The 15,332-nt window shown below is 28.1% G+C and overlaps 1 protein-coding gene across 2 annotated transcripts; it reads right to left on the reverse strand.

Annotated features, from left to right (window-relative positions):
* Positions 1 to 1,792: 1,792 nt before the first annotated feature.
* Positions 1,793 to 6,272, reverse strand: LOC132949454 (E3 ubiquitin-protein transferase MAEA). Of its 2 annotated transcripts, XM_061020353.1 has the most exons (9): positions 6,118 to 6,263; positions 5,995 to 6,046; positions 5,557 to 5,748; positions 5,274 to 5,493; positions 5,024 to 5,207; positions 4,514 to 4,605; positions 3,649 to 3,799; positions 2,399 to 2,594; positions 1,793 to 2,337 (listed from the first exon to the last, which is right to left on the reverse strand). In XM_061020353.1, the coding sequence occupies exons 2-9, from the start codon at positions 6,031 to 6,033 to the stop codon at positions 2,236 to 2,238; spliced, it is 1,176 nt and encodes a 391-aa protein (XP_060876336.1). In that variant the 5' UTR covers positions 6,034 to 6,046; positions 6,118 to 6,263; the 3' UTR covers positions 1,793 to 2,235. The 2 variants fall into 2 exon arrangements, with proteins under 2 accessions (XP_060876336.1, XP_060876335.1); XM_061020352.1 differs by having other exon boundaries at positions 1,794 to 2,337; positions 5,995 to 6,272.
* Positions 6,273 to 15,332: the final 9,060 nt, after the last annotated feature.

Below are 15,332 nucleotides of genomic sequence, written 5' to 3' on the forward strand. Positions count from 1 at the left end.
GTTTTTCCCGCCTTACGCCCTGCGCGTTCAAAAACACAAAAACATAGTTATCTATCATTATTATTATTACTGTCGTTGTCATAGACATTAGACAGACATTTTATAACGATTAATGTTGTTTCAGTTGATCTGTTCAACGTACGTACGTGGTACATATTAATTAATTTAAAAAAATATTTTGTCAAAAGTCACAAGTTGCATGTATGAGTGCATGTAATAAAAATTCACCAGAATGAAAAAATCATAATTCGACTATGTATTCATAGGAATTATTTTCACTCTGGGTCACGGTCAATTACATTTTTTAGGGACTAGGGGATTATAATTAAGGCATTAACATACATTATAACATAATATGTTTTAATTGAACCCAATATTTCACTATGCTCCCCACAGACAGGACTCACATTGTTAAATATCGATTGATACACAACTACATTAGATATAAATACAAAACATTAACCCAATCGGCAATCATAGTAAAATGGTAAATAAATTACTTATTAAAAGTGGTTGTATAGGCTAAATTATTGTATTGAAACATATTAGTAAATATTTGTGGAACCAAACAACTCATTAATAGTTCTCATCTTTCATGTGTATCAAACTAGATGTTTCAGTATAGTTCTATTGAAAATATTGATCAATATTTACTTATGTAAATGATTAATAAAATGATACTTCACCTACACGGCAACAGGCTATTCAAATTTCAAATTAGTGATGATTTTTAAAAGTTTAGGTAACATATATTTGTAACATTTCCAAAAAAAGATTAACCACCCCTTCAGATTTCAGATTTCTAAATCTATGCAAGGCAATTAGGGTTCTGGATTTGAAATTTCAATGAAATTATGAAAAATGTATTTTCTTCTTTTAAACTTGTTTGGTTATAGATGATTAGAAATAATATATTAATTACACACTTAATAATAAAGAAATACATATTATTTTTGTTGATTTATTATTTCATAATTGTATATTCTATATGTAGTGCTGAAAAATATTTCTGGCATTATAACGAGAATAAAAACATTTATTATGAGTTTTAAAATATTGTTGTATGCGGACCGTCAGCGATCCAAAAGATAATGGTTTGAAATAAAGTAAATTCCAACAGTGAACAAAATAATAGTGTATTTTCAGTAATTATAAAGTGCGCAAAAGTCGTATATATGTGTATACATACTGAGTGATGTGAAGGTACTCTGTACTCTTTATTTAATACTTAATCATATTTTGCATATTATAAAAAGGTCCTGACTCACAACTATTAAGTGGTTTGTGTCTATACATTGTGAATATAATATAATATAATTATAATATAGTATAATATAATATGAATTTGCAGAGCCATAACTCTCAACAATAAATTATGATGTGAGTTGGTTTATGAGTTCTACAAACTTATTAGTTTTACACTTAAGAGTTAAAAGAAAATGTTTAAATTTGTTATATTATAAATTTGTTAAATAACTTATAAATTATATGTAGATATAATACATATAACATATTACATTTTTTCTTTGTTTAATACAACAAACCAACTTTTAAAAATGTTCACTAGGAAGTTGACAACTATACACTTTTAGATATAATAAACATTTTATTTTTATTTTTGATGGAAATTTTAAAACCAAAAAGAAAATATTTTCATATGATTGGCAATATTGGCTAAAATAAATAGTTTAGTTGTCAATTATTAAATTATAGATAGCAAATTAAAACAAAATATATTATTAAAAACAATATCAGTTTTTTTTTTTAAATATATATTTATTTATAGAATATTAAATAGATTTATATTTGCTTAAAAATAGTAAATATACCAACATTATAACAACATTAAGTCACATTTCATATGATTAGTTTGATATTTATATTTATTTATAAACACATAAAATGACAAATTGATTAAAGTTATACCTAGTCAAGATGTTCTAAAAACATTTGTCTGAAGTTTTATATAGTTTAATGTTAAAATAATATAATTTTATTAAATAATCAACAATCAAATTGTTAATATTAGAAACAAAGTAATTAATTTTGAAATATAAAGAATTTATTATTATACATTTTACGTAGGTACATACATACGTTATGACTTATGAGAAATTTGTCTTAAAAAAATGAGTTACTATGCAAGGATAGGTCAATGTTAATAAAAAAAAAAAAAAAAAAAAATAGCAAATGGCACATATTATACAATGTAAATTAAAACCATAAGTTGTTGTTTTACATTACATACACTTTTTCTGCTTGTTTTAACCAATACACTTCTTTGGTCTTGGGACAAATTACTTGTCCATTATTTTGATTCGACATCTCTACTAATGCCTATAAATGTATAAATATATCATTATTACTATTTATATTAAAACTATAAACTAATAAAGACCTGTTCTCCGTAAACATATCCGTTTGGTAATACCATAGGTATATTATGTTCATTCAAGGGAAGTCCAGATATTGAACAAAATAGTCGAGACTGACTACAATGCGCAAATGGTAATGGTTTTGCTAAAGTATTGAACCATTCTTGACAGACTGGGCAGCTTATATTCCGCGCTTCTTTAATTTCACTGTAACACTGAGTATATTTAAGTTAAGAAAATTTATTTAATTTCTCATTAACAAAAATATTATTCAAAAAACTTGTTTTTATAATATATTTATAATTCTTTATTCCACTATATTTTATTAATTATTTCATGTAGTTAAGTTTTTTATATAATAATAACTACAATTTTTTTTAAATACTAATAAAAATATTAAAAAAAAATTTTTATTTTAATTATTAACTTCACAATATTATGATACAAAATAAAAACAATGCTATAGAGAACAATCACAAGAGTTAAGCATAACAAACACAGAATGAAATTTAAATCTAGAAACTGAAAGGATATGAAAGTATCATAGTTAAATAATTGTTATAAATAAGGAACTATTGATTAACAACTAAAAAATAATATTCAGCATCTAGACAAAAAATTTAAATTAGCTATTTGTAATAGGAATAATGAATGATTTGTTTATAAACGTTTATGACATCATACCCGCATGTGTTGTCCGTATCTTACTTAGAAATAACATACCAAATTTTTGTTCAGAATAATCCATTTAATTGAATTTTGTTATTATTTATTACATAAAAATTGTTCTGAGTGATGTATTGTTCAGAGATAAGAATATTATGATCTCATTTAAGTTTTTTTTTGATATTTGAATTTTTAAACATGTTATTTAAAATTGAAAATTTGGATTATTCTGAACAAAAATTTGGTATATGTATTAGTAAGACTGTGTCAACACATGCGGGTATGACCTCCTTATTACAATTATAAGGTATTTAGCAGGTTAATGTGGTGTTAAAAAGTAAAAAAAAATAGTTAAGTTTATTAAGTTGAAAGTTATTAAATTTTAACGTTTTTTATCATCAGTTAGATTCACATCTATTAAAATGTTATGAACGAGACAAAGAAATATTTACAAAGAATATTCTACTATGATTGTTATAGCCCCTACCACCACTGAGAATACTTACAAGTTATAACATATTAAATCATTACTTAAATGATTATTAAAATTCAGTTGTGTTATAAAAGTGTAACTTAAATATTATAGTAAAAGTTTGAAAAAGGATATGGAGTTTTCAGAGCAGACAATCCAGCTTGTAATACTACAGTAAATACGGACTGTGAAGACAATTGATATAGATTGTAATTTTCTTGACGAAACTGTTCAATTAATCGTTGCCAACGAGTCTCATCAAACATTTCTTTGTAAGGTGATATTTCTGTAAAATGTTTAATTATCATGTACTTAATAAATAGATATTATAACAATAAAATTCCTTAGTAATATCAATTAGGTATTTTAAATATAACAATTAGGAATAAACAAATTAAAAATCAGAACTGCAACCTTTAATGCAAATATGCATTGAATTAGCCAAGTTGTAAAATATAGAATATTATCCAGATAAATTATCTACCAACACAATAGACAAAATAATATAAATTTATATAAGTTTAAAAACAATTTGATTTATTTGATTTATAATATGATAGTATCATTTGTAAATTGTCAGTTATTACTATATATATCTATATATCTTAGTCCGTGGTTATAATGCATAATTTATTAGATTTCACAATTTTTTGCTTTTAAACGTTCAGTTTGATTTTCAAACATTGCATAAAAATATAAATTTCCCAACTATGACGCTACTAAGGGGCTTTTGACGAGAGTGCTGATAGAGGGATAACAGTTTAAGAAATGCATCAAGAATTAAATGAGAAAATAAAACATAGTATGGAATTTTAACCCATGATTCACCACACTGACATGCAACAAAAACATTATTTATCCTTGGATCAATGCACATATTGATTAAGGAGAAATTAGAAATGTATCAACTCAATTTAATCACTCCAACAGCTGAGCTTCAACAAACAATATTGTAATAATTACTGAGTCTGAAATTAAAAATTAAATACATTCAATTTACCAGTATCAGTTGGAAAAGCCAATAAAACCATGCATTGTTGTACTTCATCCATACGAGTGTCTTCAAATGTAGATATATACTTTCTGGCATGTCTAAAATGTGATTAAAAGAGTTTATATAAAATAAAAATGACTAATAATTTTAAACCATGATAAATCTCAGACAGAAATTTATGTTTAAGAATAGTATAAGTTAAATAAAAATAGTCATAAAATCAGTTCTTGAAAATGTAAGCTAATATTATATTAGTAACTCTTAATTATTGAATAAATTGATGGAATGATTGAACTATTGAAAAATCTGATAATATTATTTGTTTAATATTGTAGAACTTCCTACACATATTATATCATCAATATTTGACCCCTAGTTATTATAAGTAAACAAATATTGTGAAATAATTATAAAGAACCAATAATTCATATATTATTGTTTTAAATTCTATTAATTTATTTGATTAAAAACTTTAAATGAGAACTAATTTTAAAAAATGTAAACAATAAAACCAACCGGACAGCATCAAGACGTTTGTCTTGACGTACAAGTTCTATAAATTCTTGTATTCGTAAATTGAATTCCATAGTTGAACGTAATTTACGTAATTTCGACCTATTGTCATGACACCATGCTAAACATTTTGATGTTTCGTGATTTGCCAATGAATGTTCAACTTCCTTTGATATCATGAATAAATCTATAAATATTCAATTAAAGAAATTAGTACCTAATTATTTCAGTAAACTAATTGAGTGTATTATACCTATATTAGTAAGATCATTTAGATCTGAATTATTGGCAAGTTTATTGGCAGAGTTATAATATCCACAGCGTAAAAAATATTCCACTAACATGCGATCCAACCGACGGCGACGCCAATTTTTTACAATAGCTTCACAAGGTGAATTATGTTCTTTTAAGTGTTCCAAACGTTTTTTACATACCAAACCAGCTTGCAGTTCATCATTTATACCTTCATCAGCCTAACAAAAGTATATTAATTACAATTTAACTAAAAAAAAATCTAATATTCAAAATAATCAAACCTTTCTTTTGAGCACTTTAAGTTTTTCAACCATGCCACTAAGCAACGAAGAAATATGAGAAGTGTCCGTCATTGCGACATCAGATGACATATCACGTTCAAACTCTTGTACAGCATTTTGAAAATGTGAAACTTCTCTGTCAAGTGTTTTTTGTGTTGTTCGAAATTTCTTATTGAGAACTTCATATGGAACCTAAAAATAAACAATTTCATATTCAAGAATATTGTATTGTTTTTTACTGCGAGATATCGATTTATTTTATATTTCTCAATTTTGATATTCGACTTAAAGCATTGTGAGTAACAGCTAACATTTAATGATACCTAATCATTTAACACCGGAGTGACTACTGTAAATAATAATTTCAAACTAATTTCTTGACTCAAGTCTTAACAAAAACATTTAATATTGTATTAATTTTATCGTTACGGAGTATACCTTTAACGTCGGATGTTCCAATGATTTCAAATCAGACATTATGTTATTTTAACTGCAAAATAAAAAATGTTTAAAAAGGTCCGACCGTATTCGAGCACATCTGGAATCGGGTTACACACTTACACGGAAGAACAAACGATATTAACAATAATGAATTATGATGACGAGTGGAACCAAAACAACTACTAACTGTACAGAAAACAGCAAGTGGAAAAAGCAAATTAAACTAGCAAGTGGCAACCAAAGCAGGAGCAGCTGATAGCAAATTCTCACTTCGTATGCATCGACGCATCGTATATTTTGATATTATGAACACATACACAAGGCACAGCTGATCGAAGTTCATTTTTTCTATGTACAATGCAGCACTGCTGCACTGCATGTTTTCACAATAATAATAATAATTATTGTAATAATCATTAAAACATACCGAACTCCCGAGTCCCGTTCAGACCACGTTTTTAAATAATCCCAAATTCCCGAATATTATTAGATCATATTTTTTTTTTGTTAAAATATATTATAATACAATTTTCTAATATGTATATAACAAAATTGCCTACCCCTTTAAACTGAGTCTGGGGTGAGGTAGGGAGTTACCGATAAAAATAAATTACATATAAACACAAATAAATTAAATTTATACATCGAAAAGTTAATTTCATTGAAAATTGGAATTTTAATACTAAATTATAAAATTTACCCTAATTCATTAATAATACATTATTTATAAAAACATTAATATTAGTATTTTCAATTCATAGGCGCAAATAGGGGAGAAAGCTTTAGAGCTTAAGCCCCCCCCCCTAAATGTCCATATCCCCCAAAACATTTTCTACATTTTATTTTAAGCTTAATTAGGGTTTCCATTCGTCCCGGAAAACCGGAACTGTCATTGGTTCTTGACTTGGAGTACCGCGACCGGTGTCCGGAAAATAAATTTCGGGACGCCTTATGTCTTGGCTTTGGGAAAAAATTAAAAATAGTTAAATTTCGAAATTTTTTTCGAAAAATAATTTGAATTGAGGGTTAAAATATTATACTGGATAAAGTTTTGATGCCAAATCTATAGGCTATTATAAACTAATAATATTGGGAAAATTCGAGGGGAACAAACAAGCACTGTTATTGCGTGTTACCAATTATTTACATGTTTAAATTTTATATTTTACCACGGCTATAGATAGTATAGCATATTATACTATAGTATACTATCTAATCGTGTATTTTACGGATACTCGACACGGGTGTTACAGACTAATGACTAATGAGTTATGCCAAATGACTATAGGTAATTTATTATATCAGTATTCAGTATTAACTTTTAGTCATTATGGCACCTTAAAGAAAATGCCATTTACGTTACGAGTTTTCTGAAACCGGATTTTATAATAAGAGGTAGAAATTAATTTGAAACATAATATTTTTGATAGTTTAAAAAAGTAGGTATTCATTTATAATTTATAATTTATTAAACAATGAATACAATTTTTGAACAATATTTGTATTAGGTATTTTTGCATAGTAAAATGGGTGAATAAAATAATATGTCGTTACTCGGTTTTTTTTTTATATTTATAGGTATCCAATTTGGCAATATGATTCAAATGATTCAATACTATTTTAGATTCTGAGCTGAGCGATGAATGTAATGATTTTACAATGATGTGTGTTTTATTTTTGTGTCTGTTATCGCCGTTTGGGCAGTAAAACTGCTTCGATTTTCTTCAACATATCTTGTTTGATGGGAAAGTGAATCTAGTTGGTGCATTGGGGAGGTCATTGGGTAGTAGAGTCATAACCCCCCCCCCCAAGCCCAACCCTCCCCCAAAAAAATATCAAGATAGGTACATTGTGTTTATTTAAAAATTAATATAAAATGCATAAATTTCTATTTTAATTTTTACACTAAAAATGTTATAATATATTATATACATTAAACTACATCACCACTTGATCATAAAATCATAATTTCCATTTAACTTCTAAGAATGTAATTATAAACTGTTATTATAAGCTGATTGACGATACGAGTATTGTTAGCTAGTAAATATAAATATAATATTAAATCGGCGGAATTGTTAGATTTTCAATGGAAAGATAAGATTATTCTCAACCCGTATAAAATCTGAATAATATTATGCTTCTGTATAGTATTATATATTTCTCAAGACGCGCGGCATTGTGGTCACCACTAATCGGCTAATCGTTACTTGCTAATTTGGGTTATAATGACATAACGTTAATTAATATTAATATTTAATATTTGATTGAGTTCATCATAATATTATTATATTTCTTTTAATTTTGCTGTGAATGTCTGGACTCTGGATCACTTCGTGAGTCGGTCGTCAAGTAAATGTTGACGACGATATTTCAATTTTCAAGATTTTGAAAAACAAAACAAAAGAGATTAAATGTTGTCATTTAATTTTAAAAATTAAGGGGACGCTACACCCACATGTATTGTCTCCGTCTTACAATAAATATACAACATAACATTATCAACTGTTGCGCGGGATAGAACCACTTAGGGCTGTAGTGATATTGAAAACTCCAAATTGATGTACAATATAGATCAAAACATTATCTGTGAAATAACGTTTTTATTTTTTTAATATCACTTGTACAAAAAACAGTTCTTACTGTTTCAAAATCCATTATTTTTGTTTTTTCCAAACTTAAATAACTTTTTTTTGTAGTTTTTGTAGTATTTCACAGCCAAGGCACTGACTTATAAACTAATAAAAAAAAATATAAGATAGTATCAAATGTTGTAACTTTTAAAGTATTATAAAATATAATAACTAATTAATAATATGATAACTGCAAATATGCAATGAGTTTGGCTAAAATTAATTAAACATTCCGTATTAGCGATTAGGCCGGTTTCACGACGATAACAATAAATCCATTTCTTATATCTATATTAAATAATATTGATTTATTATACATATTATGTTAAGTTATAATATTCAGTATTATTATTAAAATACACAGCTTAAGAAACAAGAAGATCAATTTTGTTTAGCAAATATTAAATATGCATAATATACGGATAAAAATCAAGTAATGTGCACTTTTTCCCTAAAATATATGAAATATGCCAAGTATGCATTTTAAATACTTGATTTTTAAACTGACTACCTATAGCTCGGATTTCTAACTTGGTCTGCTAATAATCAAGACCATATTATATTATTATGCATATCTTTAAACTTCCGAGCTCTACTCATAATTAGGGTACCCGCCGTTTTTCCCGAATGGTATTTTGCCAGAAAATCCGAAAACCCGAAATCGTTGTTCCCGTAGGTTATTGTTCCCGAAATAAAAAAATTCAAGAGGTAATTAAAAAATATTGTTATTTTGAGGAGCCTTTTCCATAATATATTATATTTTATACCTATAACTAAAATATATAGCTATAATTGCTATACTATACAATCTAATCCATTAATAAGTATTTTTTCCATGCAATAATGATAGTATTTACGAAAAAGTACATGTATCTTGCCTTTATCGCACTTTACCGTAGTTACAACGACATGTGCCTATATATTATTATCTTCGCTACATAAGCATTAAACCGATTTGTATATTTACGCCGATACCACCACATCGTTGTAATCGTTGAGTCATGTTATTCACTTGCTATCGGCCGTCGTTATACTACCATTTTGAAATATCCATAACATTTGCGTGTTTTATTGTAAATTATATACCAAAATTATTTTAATTTTATTTTACTTTACCGTCATGGCTAAAATTACAATTTTAGGTGAATATTTTGAAAAAAAATTATGTTCTTGCTCGAGGAAGAAGACGAGGGATTATTCCACGTTATCCACCAGGAATTTGGAATCAGCACCAAGGAACTCTGACTGGTTCACATAAAACAAATTTCTAATGTAAGCGAGGGGTGGCACAATCTCTTCCAGCTCGTTATTGGAAAATATCATGCCGACCTTTACTCTGCTCTCAACGAGTCTCGGAGCTGAGTCTAGTCAAAAGTGCTGGGCGCACATTTCACGCGCGTATACCCTGCACAAACAGTCACTGAAATCTATACCACGGTCGTCGGTTCCTTACAAATTAAAAACTTTTGGTTACATCCCATAATCATATTATACCCTACATGCGTGACGTTTAAAATAAAAAAAAAACTGAATCGTTTCTTTCATGAAATATTGTCGTCGTAGAATTATCGTCTAGTTGTTGCATAGATCCCTGCATTACCTTTGCCGTGATCGATGAATGCAGAAGCGTGACAAAAAATAGTATGTGTGGCTCGTGCGGGAAGACAATTTCAGTCTTGGGTGAAATTGCGTCGCTTGCGACTGAAATAGCTCATTTACCGCAATTGCCACACAATATACTATTTTGTCACGCCTGCACCGAAAGCTTAGTTTTCGATTACGGTCGAAGCGTTGGAAAGCGACGTTTTTCCGTCCAGCGGGCGGTAAAGTGGGAATCACCGAAAGTACCTACTGAGCTCAGATATCACGCGTATCCTCTGCACAAACAGACATTAAAATCTTTACTGCGGTAGTACAGTCCTTTTATAGAACATAAACTTTTGGTTACATCTTATATTCATATTATATAACCTCCTTGCATGCCGCATAAACATTTTTCTCTCATGAAATTGTTTTCGTATATTAATTAATTGGTTGTTGCATATATAAAACCCCGCAAAATGCATTACCTTTGCCTTGATTACAATTTTTTATTCTTATTTTATTTTAGTATAATAATTATTGTTTATACTGAAATCTACATTACGGTCCTTACCAAACATACACTTTTGGTTACATCTTATATTCATGTTACCTCCATGCATGACGCTTAAAATAAATAGAAACAAATCGTTTCTTTCACGAAATATCGTTTTCGCAGAATAGTCTGGTTGTTGCATAGACCCTAGCCTGAATTACCTTTGCCGTGATGGCGGCGCGTTCAATGAACGCAGAGGCGTGACAAAATAGTAAATTGTGTGGCTCGTGCGGGAAGGCAATTTCACTTCCATCCCTTGCTACACAATTTACTATTTTGTCACGCCTGCACCGAAAGTTTTGGATTTCGACCGCGGTTGAAGCGTTGGAAAGCAACCTTTTTCCGTCTAGCGGGCCGTTAAGTGAAAATCCTCAAAAGTGCTGAGCGCGTATATTACGCGTATTCCATGCACAACCAGACACTGAAATCTATACCTGCACGGTCCTTACAAAACATAAACTTTTGGTTACATCTTGTACACATATTATAAAATCCTTGCATGACGCGTAAACATTTTTATTCCATGGTATTGTTTTCGTAGAATAATCTGATTGTTGCATATTATATCCCTATATAGTGCTTTACCTTTGCCGTGATTACATTTTTTTGTGCGTCGCGGTTGGTATATAGACTAGGGAATAGAAAACGGCTATAACGCGATAGTTATTATAATTTATAAACTATAACAATTTGGTGACTTTAACATCAATTTTAATGATAAGAAATCGGAAACTTTTAAAACTTTCCTTATGGACACATTCAATTTACATATGACGAATATGTGCTTGATTGTCAGGTGGACTCGACATACTCAACGCATACTGTTTGTTCTTCTCGGTTCATTAGGTAGCCGTGTGTGTAGCGTGTATGGCCTATTCTTATAGTCTTGTTAAGATATTTACTTTTATTTTGAATTGTTCCACTAAAATGTATTTGTAATCTATAGTATTTGTTGCTTCCCTTGGTGCCATATTTAGTCTATATAGCTATTATAGCCCAAATATACACTGGTTTAAAGAAATATTTCTCATTGAAAATAATTAGTTAAAAATCTGATGTTTAATAATTAAAGTAGTTTTTTTGGAAAAATAATTACGATTCACGCTATTCGTCGCAGTTATAAATTATAATTTTAGTATGTCGGTAATCCTAATACGGAGAATATTATATATAAATAAAAAAAAAAAGGTGGATAAGTGGATGTCGCTCTGCTGTACAGTAGGTTACAAGTGGGTCACTGTAATGGATGGTGTTAAATTTGAATTCAATGATATAATATCATTGTATAAGAAAAACGATTCTGAGCGAAAACGGTCAGTCAGCCTATGATTTTACCAAGTATATTTGATGATATTATTGTGAATAAAGTAATTTATATATAACCTATTTACTCGGAGCCTTGTTTTAAATTTTCAATCTTTACCCATAAAAGTTAAACATTTTATACATTTTTATCTACAGTATCTACAGTATCTACAGTCATTCGTTTTTTAATTACAATAAAATAAGAAAATTGTTACATGAGAAATCGAGTAAATATCAAATGTTGTAAAAATATAAATTTCAGACGCTCATAAAAATTTAATTTAAGTTTCTTCTAGACATTTTTTTTGATAAAGGTAGACAAACTTATGAGTAATCTTATATTACATTTTCAAATCTTACATTTAAAAAGAAAAATTTTTATGAATTTTCATCAAAATAATTTGCTATTTTTCGTGATTTTTCCGTATTTTGTCAAAATTTGAACTTTAATGCTTATAATTAAAAACTGTGACTAAGGATTTTTAATTTTTTTCATCTGCCTTTGAAACAATAATCTAGGAGCCTTCTATTAAATTTTCAAGCTTTTTTACTCAACAGATAAAATTTTATTGATATTTATAGAAAAAAAAACTAAAAAAATTGAAAACTGACAATGTCCGTAAACAGCTCAAAAAGAGTCAAAATATTTTCAACATTTTATGGTGTATAGAAAATGCTAATATAAACATTCAGTGAAATTTTCAAGTATCTACAGTCATTCGTTTTTTAATTACAATAAAATGAGAAAATTGTTACATGAGAAATCGAGTAAATATCAAATGTTGTAAAAATATAAATTTCAGACGCTCATAAAAATTTAATTTAAGTTTCTTCTAGACATTTTTTTTGATAAAGGTAGACAAACTTATGAGTAATCTTATATTACATTTTCAAATCTTAGATTTAAAAAGAAAATTTTTATGAATTTTCATCAAAATAATTTGCTATTTTTCGTGATTTTTCCGTATTTTGTCAAAATTTGAACTTTAAATGCTTATAATTAAAAACTGTGACTAAGGATTTTTAATTTTTTTCATCTGCCTTTGAAACAATAACCTAGGAGCCTTCTATTAAATTTTCAAGCTTTTTTACTCAACAGATAAAATTTTATTGATATTTATAGAAAAAAAAACTAAAAAAATTGAAAACTGACAATGGCCGTAAACAGCTCAAAAAGAGTCAAAATATTTTCAAAATTTTATGGTGTATAGAAAATGCTAATATAAACATTCAGTCAAAATTTCATGTGCCTACGGTCATTTGTTTTAGAGTTACACCAAAAACCAAAATCGATTTTCTCGAAAACAGATTTTGCGTAAAAATTCCCGTTTTTTCCTTAATTTTTCTTTTGTTTTTCACGTCGCTTGTGAAAACTACTAGGAAATTTTTACTTTTGACCCCCAAAGTACAAACTAAATTCACTTTCCTATCAGAAAAGTTACTATTGAAGAAAATCCAAGCACTTTTACTGTCCTATAAAAGGTGATGACAGACACAAAAATAAAAAAAAAAACACACATCATTGTAGAATCAATACATTCATCGCTTATATTTAGGTATAAGTACCAGTGTACTATGGTTGTCTACAGTACACTGGTACTTATACCTAAATATTATTGTTCTGTGCTGAATACAGGCACGTAGTCAGAAAATATTCACTAGGTGGGCCAATGTTAGATAGGCCCCCTACCTAAATATATTACCTTGTACAGTTGTAGGGGTGTTCGACAGACGAGTTGACGACCATAATATTAATATAATTCTATATGAATCAATATAATGACAATACCCTTACTCAAAAGTATTTTAAAAATAGACATAAAAGTATACAACAGTCACTGTCTAGATAAGATAAGAATAACATGACATGCTAGTATACTATAATAATATGGTACCAGTGTTGGGCTTTAAATAGCAATTATTTCCTAATTAATCGTTGACGATATTATGATTTATAAAAAATAAATTATCACCGATTCTTAGTAGGAACAGAATTTAAATGTAATACAATATACATATTTTATTCCAGAAATGGACATGGATTGAATTTAGTTACGTAACTTATTTTAGATTCTAATTAAAACCCGATATATTTGGTTTTATTTGTGTAATATTTAGACAATATTAAAAACTTGAAATTTCATTAAAATTAAAAGCCCCCGTATAATAATGGGCCCCTCTGAATACTTTGGGTGGGCCGGCCTACGGCCGGACACATAATAGGGTGGGCCTGGCACACCCTGGCCCCCCCTTAGCTACGTGCCTGGCTGAATGCAAGGTATGACCATGCATGAGGAGAAAATATTTATAAATCAAGTTATTGAGAACTGTGAAGATTATCATAATATCAGTTTATCACCAATTGACCAATTAAATTGTACAAAAAGGTACCTATATTTGAACGAAATTTAATTTTATTGACATGTTATTATTTTTATATCCATAATATCCATTTATATTGTATACTTACTGTATAGATAATCATAATCTATTATTATCTAATACGAGTATAATCGAATTATATTAGATTCTGAGCGGACTACCGGAGTAATCGATCCTTTTGTAGGAGTAGGAGTACCTAGTAAAAGTGCTTAGATTTTCAACTTCAGTATCTTTTCTGATAGAAAAACGAATGTATTTAAGTATAATAGGTATAGTTAGTATTTTTGAGGGTAAAAAATAACAATCAGTGAAAATCTGGATTTATTACTAAATTTTTACCCTCAATGACGACTGACAAGGGACCTATATAATATACTATATAGTTAGTATAGTTAGTCGATTGTATACAAGCGTACAGATCGGTTACTATTCCATTCCCGCTTTTTACATATTTTACATTCAATAAAAGAATTCCGGTTTTTTTACAAACTAATAATCTGGTTTTATTTATATTTAACACCAGAACAGGTTCTTATTCTTTATTTATCTAAAATAACATATTAGGTTATAGAGTAAATCTAAAAGACCAAATTATTTAAAATTAGGTACCTACCTTATTTGTTTAACTTTTATGCGAGTTACTAAGTTAACATTCGTTTCGTATTGCTGGTATTTATCATACATTCATACCTATTTTTTTTTTATACGGTGCCATACCTAATAATAATAAGTTACCTATAATAGTAGTATAATTTGTATTAGGTATTTTAAATTGTATTAATCAATTTTAACAAGTAAATCTCGAATTATAATTTATAGAGATGGTACTTAACTTATACAGCCATTATTGAATTTATAGGTACATATTATTATAAAAG

Source organism: Metopolophium dirhodum, chromosome 7, assembly GCF_019925205.1.
Source record: "Metopolophium dirhodum isolate CAU chromosome 7, ASM1992520v1, whole genome shotgun sequence".
Lineage (NCBI taxonomy): Eukaryota > Metazoa > Arthropoda > Insecta > Hemiptera > Aphididae > Metopolophium > Metopolophium dirhodum.